This window comes from Plectropomus leopardus, chromosome 16 (genome assembly GCF_026936395.1).
Source record: "Plectropomus leopardus strain MGB_pleo_1.0 chromosome 16, ASM2693639v1, whole genome shotgun sequence".
NCBI lineage: Eukaryota > Metazoa > Chordata > Actinopteri > Perciformes > Serranidae > Plectropomus > Plectropomus leopardus.
The window spans coordinates 22,015,569-22,030,979 of NC_142191.1; the positions used below are offsets into that span (position 1 = coordinate 22,015,569).

Below are 15,411 nucleotides of genomic sequence, written 5' to 3' on the forward strand. Positions count from 1 at the left end.
GTGTGTGTGTGTGTGTGTGTGTGTGTGTGTGTGTGTGTGTGTGTGTGTGTGTGTGTGTGTGTTTGTGTGTCTGTGCATCCACATGAACATAGCAGTATTGTGTTGTCTCTATGGTGACTGTGTTGCTGCGGCAACGACTTGTGCAATTGTGATGAACCCCCAAACTATTTCTCTATGCATTCTCTTCCCTCCCTCCCAGCGTTTCGTAACAATTTGCTCCCTCTCACGCTGTCCTTCCTTCTTCCTCTCTTCTCTCCTCCCTACTGTTTCCTCTGTTTTACCCCCCTCTGTCTCACCCACTACTCCCCTCCCTCTGGTGCACACTCACACTAACCTGCAGCAGAATACATATATATGTGTATATATGAGGGCATAACTGTTAGAGAACATGCAGTGGAGATACAGACCTGTTTATACATGCATTTGTGCACCTTGTGAGATTTCCCCCACATTCTTTTATTTTTGTCAAACTGCCACAATCAAAACATCTGCCACCATGTGTTGATTTTATATTTTTTGAGCTGGACTGTTTATTAGAAGTGCGATTGGAATATATATACAGTTTGGTTATTAAATGCATCTTTCGGAGCACTCTGGGCACAGACGGAGCAGCAGAATGTCAGATGCAGTTAAAGTGAAATTTAACCATTCATTGCACTGGGTTTGCATTCACTCCATCTTCAGGAGCTGCCCCTTCATCCATCAGTCTGATCTGATCAGCTCTGAGTGGATCGATAGATCAATTATCCACCCCAAGCTTCCAACTACTGCTGAATAAAAAGGAACTCAGGATGAGTTCTGTCTGTGCTGCGTTCATGGACCCACATAAACATCCATTTTAAGGGCCACACGTAGATTCTAATTATGTTGGAAATACTGCCTTGTATTGAGGTTTTGTGAACAGATTTTGAGCAGTATTGTGAGTACACTGATCATTTACAGATCTCAGATATAACCTCCAACAAACAAGTTACTTGGGAAAATAGTAGAAGTATATTTAGATATGAGAGCTTAATAAAGCATCTGCTACACCCTAAAAGACATAGAAAATTCTCATTTAAACATTTAAAAAATTTCGATTAAACAATATTTATTCTGGTATTAACTTACTAATACAGCAACCTTTCATTATTTTACAAATGTACCACCAGACAGGAAGATAAGAGTTGGTACTAAAGGTTACTGTGACACAGTGATTTTTAATCATAGGAATTTAAATTAAGTAATATAAATTCAGTTAACCTAACCAATTGCTGGCTTTTGGTTTTGAGCAATGTGGCTACTATGACAAATATCTAACTCATCTAACCCAACATTCATTACATCACCCGAAAAACCTTTATTGTATTTATATGTTGTTGTTATTGAATTTCAGCCTTTGCAACATCATAGAAACTTTTCAAATTTCAAATTAAAACCTGAAACCTCCAATACTATAACAATATTTGTTCTAACTACTAACATAATACAGTATATTACAGTAATATCTTTGACGTGCCATACAATTAAATCAATAAGATAGGAATTTCAGATTTGCTGCCCTGAATCAGATCTGATTTGTTCATGAAGTACAAATATTCTGCTAAAATGGCAGACCAGCTCTGTGTCTCTCCCAGCATGCAATTTAACTTCTCTGCAGGCAGGAGAGGGAGAGGGAGATGAGGAGGAGGTGGAGGGGATGAAAGCTGTTCAGCTGTAAAGTGAAGTATGGGAGGTGCTGATAGAGGCTGATCAGAGAGCCACAGTGGTAATCTGTCTGACACTGATAGCTTCTCCCAGACTCCAACATTCAGAGATCCCCTCATCCTCTCAGATCAGTCATGTCTCACTCACAGTCTCTCCCCCTCTTTGTCTATCTGTCTCTTTTACTTTCTTTTCAGGGGATTATCACAGGAGGGGTCGGGGGTCTTTAATAGAGTGAGGGTTCTTGATAAAACACTGTTTGGGGTTTATATGCCACCATCCACTTTAGCTGTGCTGTCAATGATCAGTAATATGTTAAAAATGCAAAGGGGGGAGTACAGTGTGTCGGGTTAACAAGAGAGCTATTAAAAACCATGTTGATGATATGATGGTGCAGTGTGTATAATAGGATATATAACAGAATCAACTATACCATATGTAGAAAAAGTGTGTCTTTTCTCACAGTGTGGTCCATCTAAATGCAACACTAAGTCTTTTTTGTCAGCTTTATCATAAAGCCAAATAAGGTCACATGCTTATTAAACTATCACTACAGCTGCACAGTAACGAGGGAAAATCATTTAAAAGAGATAATATGATTGTTGACATTTATCACAAAAAGTATTTATACAAACACACACAAATGTCTGAAATCCTATTTATACTGCAGTGTTTCCCACAGGATTATGTGGCATGTGTGGCAGTAGCTAACTTTTTGTTATTATTTTGTGTGTATGTGTGCGTCCCTACTTTTCATTCTGTGTCACCTCTTTAAATTCTGACTTTTTTATGGGTCGGTGAAAGCAGCGCAGGCAGAATTCATCATGAGTTCTTTTTTACCTCAGCAGCAGTTAGAGGAGTTTAAGTCGCATGGTGGATATTTGATGTCAGTGAGCTGATCAGATCAGATTGATGGATGAGAGGAGCAGCTGCTGCAGAGGGGTTGAAGGCAAACTTTTAGACCCAGCTCAATCAACAGTTAAGTTTCGCTTTCACTGCTCCTGGAGATCTGCTGTTCTGTCTTTGCCCAAATATGCCCGTGCTCCGAGAGTGTGGTGCAATCAATAACTGAATGGTACATACATTCAAATTGTGTGCCTAATAATCTGTCCAGCTTCAAAAATATGAAATCCATTCGTGGTGGCAGATGTTTTGATCGTGGCTGCCACCAGTAAATTAACGTGTGAGAAACATTTTGACTTTAATTCAAAAATAAAATTCAGTGTGCATTATGTAAACGTGTCTGCTCAGAAACCAGTGTAATGATTGCTTTGGATGATAAGAATATAAAGAGGTATTTTTCTCTGAAATGTCTAAAAACGGCATGATAGATATCTGGGCTGGTTTCTAGGCTGTTGGACAATTGTTTAATTCTGCTCAGCAACACCAGTTACCAACAGTTTCATCAGAACAATACTGACTGATAACGTATTATGAACTGCCTGTCACTGATGATTTATACGTTTGATCTCTTCAGCAGATTTGTAATGTAGAACAGTCTAAATTTAGATTTGTATTTCTCGACTATTACGGATTAAAAAGAGAAAAGAGGACAAGATAAAAGACATTTCATCCTGCAGACAGTTTCTTTATTCCGGCTTGGCAGAGAAAGGTCTGCTGCTGGCCTCTACAACCCTCACAGTGATGAAAATACACGATTATAATGTTCAGAATACTCTACATACACTGTATATACGCATGGCTTCATGAGGAGGCAATAACCACAATTTTCTCCATTTAGCTCTTCTTTTGCACGGTTTCTTTCCATTTTTCTGCTCACACAATCCCGCTTTTTAAGTGTACTGGCAGTAAATCTTAATTAAAGCTGTGCAGACAGACAGTATAAATCCCCAAATCCCCTGCTGTGTCCATGTCCCCTGATCTTTGACACACACATGCACACACACTGATAGTGACAGTGATCAATGAGACTCTTACTGCACACACATATGCAGAGACCTTCGTTGCTGATGCTGCAGATGATTCGGACAGGTTACTATGGTAACGGGAAACCTGATAGCTTGTTGGCTGGTGGAGCTGTCACTTAAAAGCAGACAACCCCGCCTCTGTCTGCAACACGTCTGGAGTGTAGGAGCAGACTCCATGCTGACACCTAAACCAGGGTTGTGTTTAAATTTAGAAACATTTAATTCGGGCTATGCTGTAGAAAGATAAATACTTAATGTCATGTAGTAACTAAAAATAAACTGAGGAAACTCTGCAGTGACAACACACTTTACATGAGCAATGTTTCATCTTTCATCGTCTTTGTTCATTTCCGATATCACAATCGTTTTTTGCCTGTTTTCACATAAATCCCCAGAGCAATATCCCTGCTAGACTGGGTGACTGTCAGTGCAATTTGGACTGAGGAAGAAGAGGAGGAGGAGGAGGGTGGGGACATGTGACAGGCATGGCTGAGCAATATCTGTTGTCATGGCTACGCAAAAGTGCATTTACCATTCAGTCGACTAAGACAAGTCACTGTAGACGTGTCCCTTCACTTCATCACTCCTCCATCCTTCCTCTCATTCTTTTCTGTCTTCTCCTCTCTAACTTTCTCCCTTTCTTTATCAGTCCTTTCACATCCTCTCCCCTTTTCTTCATATTTCCTGTTTGTCTTGGAGTGTGAAAAACAGGTTACATATTCAGAAATATTAAGATTGTTTTTGGCTCTCCGAAGAAGTAGAAGAGTAGGTGCTCTTTTATAGTATTTTTTTCTCCTAATCTTTTATTTTGTAAGGTATTTGTAAAGTGGAACATGGAGAGGTTTCTTTGGAGGGAGCGAATGAACATTAACTGAATGCAGTGAAATTGAGTATCATAGTTTTTTTCAATGGTAAGATTATAATAGGAAAACCAACCTCGCCCATCATTATCAGTTGTATTTTTTTGAAAATAGATGCAGACTTAAGGTACAAGGATCACATATCCTTTCCTAAGCCCTATTCGCATGCTACTAGTACTCATATTTATTGACACTGATAAGATGCACAGCCCTTTGTAAATCCACTTTACACAACACAGAAGCATCACACAGCGCCACTAGTGGTGCACAGTGTTAACCTAGTTTTTCTTCTTTTCTTTTTTAAAAAAAAGTGGATTAAACAAATAGAACAGATTCTGTCACGCATGGGCATGTCATCCATCTCATCATCTCTTCAAATTTCACTGATGGATTTGAGCTTGCTTTTGCTGCAAATGGATCACCATGCTGTGTAGGGATATGAGCTGCCTGCACCCAAAATGTTGTCAAAACATTCATGTATAATTGCCAACAGAGCCTCAATAGTTGTCGAAGAAAACAAAAAACAGGTAAATACAACCTTAACGTCCTCTGGCAAAATATGGTAGGTAATTTGGGGTAGAATAATTACACAAGAATTGTGGCGAATTTGCACTGGTTATTATTAGAAATTATCAGAGGTACACAGGTGATGCTCATCTGGCGTGAATAAGGCTCTAGAAGGCAATACGAGAAAGTAAACAGAGTTAAGACGTTAGGTGTATGCAGATACATGGAAACTTGATGGAGGAAAATTTGCAATTTTCTAGAATTGCATCGCAGAAAAAGTAGATGTTTACATTCAATGGAAGATTTCTATTTAAAAAGGATATGTATCTGAGTGCTAGCAGTTAGTTTGGTGTTATTTCTGTGTTATATCAAACATTTGGCCCATTCCATATGGGATCACAAGACACTGCTATACATTAAACATCAATATACCAAGACATCTTTCAGTAACACAGACATAAAACAAACATTTAAAGAAAGTTTTATATAAAAGAGGAGAAGAACAAAAAGAGTTTCTACAAGCTGAAACTAACATGTACATTTTCAACAGCCAAGTCACTCTTTGTGAATCCTCTGTGTTTAAAAAAAATCAGTTTACACATCTTGTAACAGGCAGACTTTATGATGAAGAGAAAACAGTTCATGAGGAAAGACCATTGCTCATTGTCACCAGGACAAACAGTGTCTCTGTGCTTTACACTGGAGTCATTGTTCTCGCCTATAATCAGTCTCTCCTTTCTCTTCCTCTGCCTCCCTCTTCCTTTCTCCCTCCTTCCTTTCTCACCTCTCCTCACCCCTTCACCTCACCCAGGCAGCTCTGATGGGTGGTACCACCATGGTAATGGCTCTGGCCCTCCCTGAGCAACATTGCTCCCTGCTGGACGCCTACGAGAAGTGCCGAGCTCTGGCCGACGCCAAGGCCTGCTGTGACTACGCTCTGCATGTAGGGGTGACCTGGTGGGGTCCAAAGGTGAGACCTAAATGCACCCCAGATGCACGAGAAACAGTGACAGTGAACAGCCCTAAAACACTTACATAATTGTCTTCTATTAACCCATACAATTCTCTGTTTTTTTTTGGTCCTCAGGCTTTTAACCCTCACTGTATGAATAATGAAGCAGCAAAACCATTTTCTTTTATGGGTGAAATGTGTAATGACCTAGATTAAACCTTACATGAACTAGGTTAACACACATGCTCAGTGGGCACATTAGGCAGATTCTATGAGTCAACGAGCCTCATTCAGCCTTTGGCTTTAATATCTGTGTCGTATCATCTGCTGACTTTGTGCATGTGCCACATCTTATTATATATTGAAAAATGTTTACTGACAGACTGTATAAAATCTTGCTAAAAGTTCTAGTTGATTATATCTTTTTAATACCATGATGTAATGACAACTAAGTATAATTGACAATGTTGATTAATCTGGTAGTTATTCCTGATTAACAGATTTTTTTTTTTTTTTGGTGTATTAAAAATGCCCATTCCAAATTCCCAGAGCCCAAAACTATGTTTTGTGTCAAAACCCAAAGACAGTCATTGTAAGATGATTCGAAGTGTCACTGATGTTTTTACAACACACGGCCAATGTTTAAATAACTCTGGCTTAAACAATAATTAATTGACTATTATCTCCCCAGCTGACCACCACTGTTGTTAGACACTGATGTTTGGTTGAATTTAATTTCTGAAGTGAGGTGACCAAAATTCAACGTCAGGAGTTCAAATGCCAATGTCAGTTTCACGTAGAATACCAATGACAGATGGGATCAGTTGTTTTTAAGTTTTGTTTAGTATCCAAAATGCATCATCTTACAAACGTCACATGCCAGTGTCATCTTGACGCAGAAAAACTACATTTAGGCAAGGTAGCTTTATTTGTATAGCACATTTCATACAACAGGGCAACCCAAAGTGCTTTACAGAGCAATAAGATATAAAACTTGATAAAGGGTACAGATTTACAATAAAAGAGTAAAGAGATAAGATATAAAAGGTAAAATAATTACTAAATAATTTATAATGTTTAAATAAAAATCATTAAAAATAGCAAAAGTGCAGACAAGAGCTGCAAAGATCAAAATATTATATAAACTTATTTAAAATCAAGTTTAAGAATAGGTTTGCAGTATTTACTGGGTTGAGTACATGATGTAAAAGTTAAGAATTTAGTTAAAAAGTATAGAGACAAAAATCTGCAAAACATCATGATGTTAACATCTGCATATCGTGAAATTGTAACATTGTTAGACGGTTAAAATATCATCAACTGGTTTTTCACTCCAGCCAAAATTGGGTAAAAATTGGTCCAAAAGATACTAATGTCTTTCTGACATCATATTTATGTGCTGTGTTCAGTCAACACTTAATGCATTACTTGAGCATTGCTACTGCAGCTATGGATATATATAAATAACACTGTTATTTTTCAGGAATTCTTTTTTTTATATCAATAATCATATCTTTGACAAAACAATCAAATTAAATTAAATTGGTTAACAGTAATTCATTCAATAGTTGAAGTGATGAAGTATTCTCCTATATTTTAATTTTTACTGTAGTATAGAGTATTTTCGCTGCTAAACACCATATAGTTTCTGTTAACTGCATATTAAGTGAATTAAATATATTATTCTGTGTTGAATGTTTCTGTGGGACTGTGATATTCACCAGTGTGAATGCAATGTAATCTCATTCTGGCTGCTTTCCAAGCACAATTCATGCCTCATATAACAAACACACACACACACACACACACACAGAAACACTAACACAGTTTCCCTTCACACCCACATGCACACCGTCTGATGCTCTTCAATGTCTGCCTTTTGCCAAATGCCATTTCAAACCAAAACTGTCCTCTTGACCTCTGACCTTTGCGCTGTGATCAGGTGCGCAGCGAGATGGAGACCCTGGTGAGGGAGCACGGAGTGAACTCTTTCCAGATGTTCATGGCCTACAAAGACATGATGATGCTAAGGGACTCGGAGCTCTACCAAACGCTGCAGACCTGTAAGGACATCGGGGCCATCGCTCGCGTCCACGCTGAGAACGGAGAGCTGGTGGCAGAGGTGAACATTAGATAACCATACACATCGTGTTTTACTTTTAAAAAGAGGTGTTCAGCACAGTAAAAATATAGACATCTGCTATTTTAGCCACTTAAGGACAAAATACCAAATGGACATTATAGATGCTGTGATAATCTCTATTTGTGTGTGTGTGTGTGTGTGTGTGTGTGTGTGTGTGTGTTGTTATTTATTAAAAAACAGTTACTTAATTAATCTGTATGTGTGTGTGTTGTTAGGGTGCCAAAGAGGCTCTGGATTTGGGCATCAGTGGACCGGAGGGTATTGAGATCAGCCGACCAGAGGAGGTAAATTTAAATCGGAAGTTATTTTTTGTTTATTTTTTATTTACATTTTGCCCTGCTAAAGTTACGTGAATCAGAGTCCTGCATGGGTGCGATTTTTAAGACCCACTCCCGCACCAACACAGCGATGTGCATTACCCACAGCTGTCAGTTTTATTTTATGCATCTTAGAGAATTTACGGGTACCCTCAATGGTATGGCGAAGGCCGAGAGGTCTTTCTACTTCTCTAATCTTATATCTTCCAACAAGAAAAATCCTGTTTGACAGCATAAACAAAACTGTCTCTCCCAGCACCCCTAACTTACTTCTCTTCTCCAACAGTGACTGCAATAAGTTTCTCAATCATTTCACATACAAGGTTGCCAACCAGGGCAAACATCTCACCCTCATCCAGTCCTCTCAGTAATGGTTTCTCCAACCCATCCATCCTAAATGCCTTCTGTCCTCCTCAAGCATATTAGATATCTTAGCAACTTCTATCTTTGGATAGACATTCATGAAATAGCCTTATCATATAAATGTCTATTGGGTGTTTATTTAGGTTCTTTGTCTTATTTTCTACAGCTGGAGTCTGAGGCTACTCACAGAGCTGTCACCATCGCCAACAGGGTAAACACAAAAACAATAATATCCTGTCTGTGAGCAGGTGTATTTCACTGACTAAATGAATTAATTAACTTGTGATTGCAGGCTCACTGCCCGATCTACCTGGTGAATGTGTCCAGTATGTCTGCTGGAGACATGATTGCTGCTGCTAAGATGCAAGGTGAGCTAAATTCAAAAATACTAACATGAAGACTGTGACAGCAGGGATTATATAAAGCTGACAATTCTCTTGTAACAAATCATTTTTCTTTCTGCACTGTCTATGCAGGTAAGGTGGTCCACGCAGAGACCACAGTAGCTCACGCAGTGCTGAATGGGATGCAGTATTACCACCAAGACTGGGCTCACGCTGCCGCCCACGTCATCGTCCCTCCTCTCCGCCTCGACCCCAACACACCCAGCTACCTTATGGGCCTGCTGGGCAGGTATGTGCTCAGTACAGAGATTAATGTACCCAAAAAAACATAGCACTGACATCGAAGATATCTCATCATACAAGAGGTCAATGATTAGGGATGATTTACATTTGCAACATGCATATTCTTTTTTTTCCCAGTGACACTCTGAGCGTCGTGGCTTCAGAGCACCGTCCATTCAACATCAAGCAGAGAGCTTTGGGCAAGGAGGACTTCACAAAGATCCCTCATGGAGTGGCTGGAGTGCAGGACAGGATGAGTGTCATTTGGGAGAGGGGAGTGGTAAGTGCACACACACACACACACACACACACAGAGAGATACAAACAAACCTGAAAGTAACTTTTGTGGATTTCAGTGTTTCAGTGGAAGCTGGTGACATCACCCAGTCACATGCTTTTGCTTCTGGCGTGTTGCTTAGCTCAGCTAGCTGATGCTGTGTTAGCTTCATGTGCATTGCAGTGCACGCAGGGCTGCATTGGGGCGGTGAAATGTGATGATAAAATGGGGCTCAGACACTGATCAAAAGTATATATATTTTTTGTGGCTAGTAGCGGACAATCACAAGTCCACTGCACTTCGCCAGCGACTCAGCAATAACGTTGTTGTAATGTAGTTGTATTAGTCTTAAAACAACCTGAAGGAGTAAACTAAGCACCAGAAAAGTATACAGTGGTATGACGAACTAAAACTAAAGTAAATAAAGGATCTTCTGACATTAACAAAGAAAATCACAGATTAAAATTATACTTTGTAACATAATCAAAATGTTGTATTTGTGTTTTTCCATGAATACCTGCAGGTTACGGGAAAAATGGATGAGAATCGTTTTGTGGCAGTGACGAGCTCTAACGCTGCAAAGATCTACAACCTGTACCCACGCAAGGGGCGCATCATCCCCGGGGCTGACGCTGATGTGGTGGTCTGGGACCCGGATGCAACAAGGTACGCGGTGGACGTGTTATTGTTGCTTGATGTAGTGCAGGACAAACACCCCGGTACTGATGGATCTCCTGTCTGTGCAGGCAGATCTCTGTGAGCACTCAGGTGCAGGGCGGAGACTTCAATCTGTACGAGGGGATGCGCTGCCACGGTGTTCCCTTGGTCACCATCAGCCGGGGACGTTTGGTGTGTGAGAACGGTGTGTTCATGTGTGCCGAGGGATCCGGAAAGTTCTACCCTCAGCGCACCTTCCCTGACTACCTCTACAAGAAGATGGTACAGAGAGAAAAGGTGTGTTCACATCCACTCATTTTGATCACTTTATAAAGACAAGAAGTCTCTCCGAAAGTTAAGTAGCTCTGACAGCAGGGCTCATGTTGTGCTCTGCTGTGTCAGCTGACAGCCAGACTACTGCTAACACACCCATCATACTGTGTCTCGCTGCACTGATTTGACAGTCTGTAAAAAAGATTTAATGCTCCTGCTTGCTCTGTGCACTAACACAGTTTTTCTGCTGCTGCTGCTGCTGTCTGCTGAAGCTTCCTTCATCCAGCCTCTGCAGGGCCTTTGCTCTGTTTCAGCTACACTGGATGCTTTACGCCATGGTTTTATCAAGTTATTTATATCTCCCTGAAGTACAGATGAGTCTCATCACATGTTTTAATACTAAGAGCTTGGCACTCATAAAGAATTCATCACGGTTTATAATCTTGAAATTCAAATTCTACATGCTGCACTGTGTTTAACTTTTTCTGAGCTGTACTCACTGATAGACTTCCAAATTTAATTAAATGTCTTGCAACAGAGAAACAACATCTGAGAGCACATGCACAGAATATCTGGGTCAGCTTAAACTGGTCTGCTCCTTTAAAAGATATGGATGTATTTTGGTTAAAATCTATGAAAAACTGGTAACTTTGAGCTTTAGTAGTTCCAAGCCCTTTTCCTTAAGGAACTCTGTTTTTGTCATTAAGTAAACTGATGACTAATGACATTTTATGGATACTTTATATAATATTTAGTGCATAGCAATAACAGAACAGAACAACTGATAAACTACACAAATCTGAAGAGTGAACACAAGATCTGCAGGAAACTTGTGTGAAGCAAGCGATTAAATGAACTCGGAGCAGACCACTTCCTTTTAATATTGCATTAGAGATGAGTTTCCCTTATATTTTTGGAACTTTTAATATGATTCTTGTGTTTGTTTTTTCTACATTTATAAATACTTAATAGATTTTGAAGTTTTCCTCTCCCTGATGCCTGGCCATGTTCTATCAGCACTTTGGTTGTTTTTTGTGGGGTTTTTTTTTAGATTTTTTGGGGGGGTCTTTAATTGATAGGACAGACTAAGTGTGAAAGGGGAAGAGAGAGGGGCAGTCACGCATGCAGGAATCGAACCCACGGCCGCTGCGGCGAAGACATAGCCTCTTTCTACCAACTGAGCTACTGATGACAAGTTTGTGCACTCATCCCTATCCTACAACTCCGAAAAGTTAATCACAGTTCCAAATAATGACATTAAAATGTCATTAAAATGTTTACAAATCCAGCCTTTATCTGTGAGTGTATTTACTCTTCACCTTTCACCCCCTCCCTCTCTGTTCCAGACTCAGGCTTATAAAGGGGTTGACAGGGATCCCTACTCTGGTGACGTGGCCAAGGTGGTAAACACTATGAAGAAGGAGCTCGGATTGGGCCCCATAGATGGAGATGCGGCCAACAAAGTTTGTGCTCGGGTGCACCAGGGAGTGCGAGACCTCCATGAGTCCTCCTTTAGCCTCTCGGGTAAGCTTGAATAAAACTTATAACACTGTCGTTATATGGTAAGAACCTTCATGACTGTAGTTTTGATGAACTTTGTGTTGTTAAATTGTTCTCTCAGGGTCTCAGGTTGATGACCACATCCCGAAGAGGTCCTCAGCCCGGATCCTGGCCCCTCCCGGCGGTCGTTCCAGTGGTATCTGGTAATCGCTGCTGCTGGAGCTTCACCCGTCCGAGTCTCCTTGTTTTGTAATATTCTGAACAACCAGGAAAACTGCACTGATTTTCAATCACAGGATTAAAGTTAAGAGAGGAAAATAAATTGAAGCACTCGTCTGTGATTGGTGAAGACTTAAACTGATGATCGGTGACCTGCCAAAGTGACTTTTACAAAATCTAATTTGTGTCTTAATTGGAGCGACTGACCTGATTAATTACATGAGAGTCAAGGGCTATCTATGAATTTCAAATGTTTTTCCAAATTCAAGCTGATCATACTAACATTGACAAAGTCTGCTCATTCTCACCCTGCTCGTATCCCGCGAAGAAACTAAACAAACTGTGAAAGATCAAAACCAGTACAGTTTTTTAAGGTTTGAACTGAAGTGATGTCGACTGAATTATTTAAAAATAGTGAAAATGGATTCAGTGAATTATCTATTATACCCCCGTCACACACACACGAACATACAGCACACTGTAGACACCATAGCTTTAGACTCATGAAGATGTGTGTGGATTATGTTTGTGATTAAACGCCCACTGCGCTCGGCTTCCTGCTGCACCATGGGTTCCTCCGACAGTGTTTTTATTTCCAATGGGTGAACTATACTGTGTGGTGATGAAATCCAACTGCTTCAAACACTGTGTGATTTTACAGCTCTTGAAATAGAGTTGGACTCGACCCTATCCATCCTTATGTTTTCACTGCCTGAAACAACACTCGCATATCCCAAAAAAACATCCTGCCTCACCTGCAATGTAGCAGGGTCTATAGACTGAGTTACACATATAACCTGTGGGAATATTACTGGTCCCAGTAATAATCACACAACAGCTTAATGCAGTCAGTCATGGAAACATGGTGTCTATCGACCTTGCAAAGTGCTAAAAGACTGAAGAGAAGTCAATGTCTTAAAGGGGGAGGTAAAGAGTATGTGATTTAGGGATCAAAGTTGGGATAACAAGAAGAAAAAACTTTGAAATAATGCTGCTGATATTACAGAACGTAAGAATTGACATGATTTACATTAATAAAGTTGAATGCAGTGACTTCTTGTTCACAGGAGAGAGCACTTTGTAAACACCAGGGGTCTCATTTAACAACATGTGCATGAAAGGAAACTAAATCTGAGCGTAAAAAAACAGTAATTTTATTCAATCAAAAGTAGCTCTTTTAACTAATGAAAATGTGCATTACCATCAGTAACAGCCCTTTGAGCATCTTCCAGCTCTTTAATTTGTTTTTAAAGCCCACAACTTTACCAGTTTCCAGCAGTGAAGTTCTGATAACTCATCACATGCTGCCCCTCCTACACTAAACCAAACCAGACAAAATACACAGCTAGCCAGTGAAATTGGCGAAAAGGGTGTTTGGCAAAACCAGATGGTTTTATTTGGCACTTTACATGTGATATGTGATACGTCCATAAAAGACTTTCTTTCAAGAGCAAGAACGTTGTTAGATTTTAACTCATCTGAAAAGATTGCATAATCCCCTCTAAATATTGTCCAGGCAAGTAATTTATCTGTGATTACACTTGTCTAACACTTTGGGCTTGTTACACACTCATGAGCAGTAGTAGTTTTAAATGCTTGCATATGATCAAGCACACGAAGAAACAAATTAGTCGGATTCACTGCGTGGAAATGTGCGTTTGCACATTTCATGTACAAAATTGTCCATATGCACAGCTGATAAATGAGGCCCAGATTGTGCAGACGGGACCCAGAAAGTAACTAAAAGAAGACTCTGTCATGTCGATGCATCTCAGTAGTATCCCATGGACTGTGTTTTTAAAGTGAACTCCCTGTTTGTGGGAAGATAAGAAGGGATTGTCATTAGAGCAGTGTGTCTCCACAGAGCAGGAAGATTGAGCTGCACAGGCTCAAAAAAAAACCCACCGACCCTCTCACCTCCTGATGATGTCTCATTCCTGCCTATCAGTATTATATTTATACATGACCACGTCCTCTTGTCTGTGAACTATATATTTAGGATGTTTGTTTTGTTTTTTTAGTCCAAGAATAAATGTGCCAATGTGAAATCACCCATGCCACACCCTCACCCATGCATGAAGAGCACCACACAGAGGCGGAGGAGTCAACGCTCCCCACAGGCTCACAAAAACTGGTGCTGTTTTTTTACTATTACCAACAACAACAACGACATTATTTTATTGTTGGATGGTTTTGTTGTTTTGAAGGCACTGTGACTGGTCAGTGGCTGTGTGTGTTTGTAGATTCTTGTTGTGTTGGACAGTGAACCTGTTGAATCTGTAAGTGGCTGCTTGTTTCTTACCACAAATAACTGCAAAAGAATAAAGTTAGAAAAATAATACATCTGTGTTACTTCTTGATACTAAAATTGCCCAAAGATTTGTGGTCAAAGAGGTATAATGTAAAACAAACATACAATTTGGCAAAAGATCAAAAGTCTTCTGTGTAGTGACATTCAGCGGTAAGACTGAACTTCTCCCATGCGGCAACGTGTAGGAGAAGTATGGTGGCTGACACAAAAACATGACTGGCCCGATGTAGAGCCAGTGTGTATCCTTTTCTTGGCTACTGAAGAAATAACATTCAAATGGCTCTTTCTAAGGTAACATGATTCTTATTTTCACATGATTATAAACCAATGAAAATATAAAATATTATATTCAATTTCTGCCAATATGTTTACCAAAATTATATGCACAGAATCTTAGATTAAGTCGATGATTAATTAACAGATTAACAGATCCAAAAAACACACAAAAATAAAATGAAATAATATAGAACAAACCCAGAGGGAAGATTTTGTGCCAGAGCTGCTCTGTATAAATGCATGTATACATACTATTATATGTATACTAGAATAAAAAAGAGAGACTATGATGAAAGAACAAGGGAAATACAGTACAGTAAAAATGCAGAGACCATCTGCAACACATAAATGAAAGTGCAGCATATCTATTACAGATTACAAGCAATGAAAATGATACAGATTGCATGAAAATAAAAATTACTGACTAGAAAATGAAAAAAAAATCCTTTATTTCATGCCACAGATAAAAACAATTAAGTTTTGTGTTTCTAAAAAACATTCTTTTACATAGGTAAAAAT

General features: G+C 39.6%; 1 protein-coding gene across 1 annotated transcript in view; it reads left to right on the forward strand.

The window, feature by feature from the left end:
* Nucleotides 1–14,646, forward strand: part of LOC121955620 (dihydropyrimidinase-related protein 5-like) — a 31,889-nt gene extending 17,243 nt beyond the window's left edge. The window contains exons 4-14 of the mRNA XM_042503652.2: nucleotides 5,790–5,948; nucleotides 7,873–8,052; nucleotides 8,289–8,357; nucleotides 8,920–8,964; nucleotides 9,046–9,121; nucleotides 9,230–9,386; nucleotides 9,518–9,659; nucleotides 10,180–10,322; nucleotides 10,403–10,610; nucleotides 11,933–12,110; nucleotides 12,208–14,646. Coding sequence (XP_042359586.1) covers nucleotides 5,790–5,948; nucleotides 7,873–8,052; nucleotides 8,289–8,357; nucleotides 8,920–8,964; nucleotides 9,046–9,121; nucleotides 9,230–9,386; nucleotides 9,518–9,659; nucleotides 10,180–10,322; nucleotides 10,403–10,610; nucleotides 11,933–12,110; nucleotides 12,208–12,293 — 1,443 coding nt within the window. The 3' untranslated portion in view covers nucleotides 12,294–14,646. The remainder of the gene's footprint in view (nucleotides 1–5,789; nucleotides 5,949–7,872; nucleotides 8,053–8,288; nucleotides 8,358–8,919; nucleotides 8,965–9,045; nucleotides 9,122–9,229; nucleotides 9,387–9,517; nucleotides 9,660–10,179; nucleotides 10,323–10,402; nucleotides 10,611–11,932; nucleotides 12,111–12,207) is intronic.
* The last annotated feature ends 765 nt before the right edge of the window (nucleotides 14,647–15,411 follow it).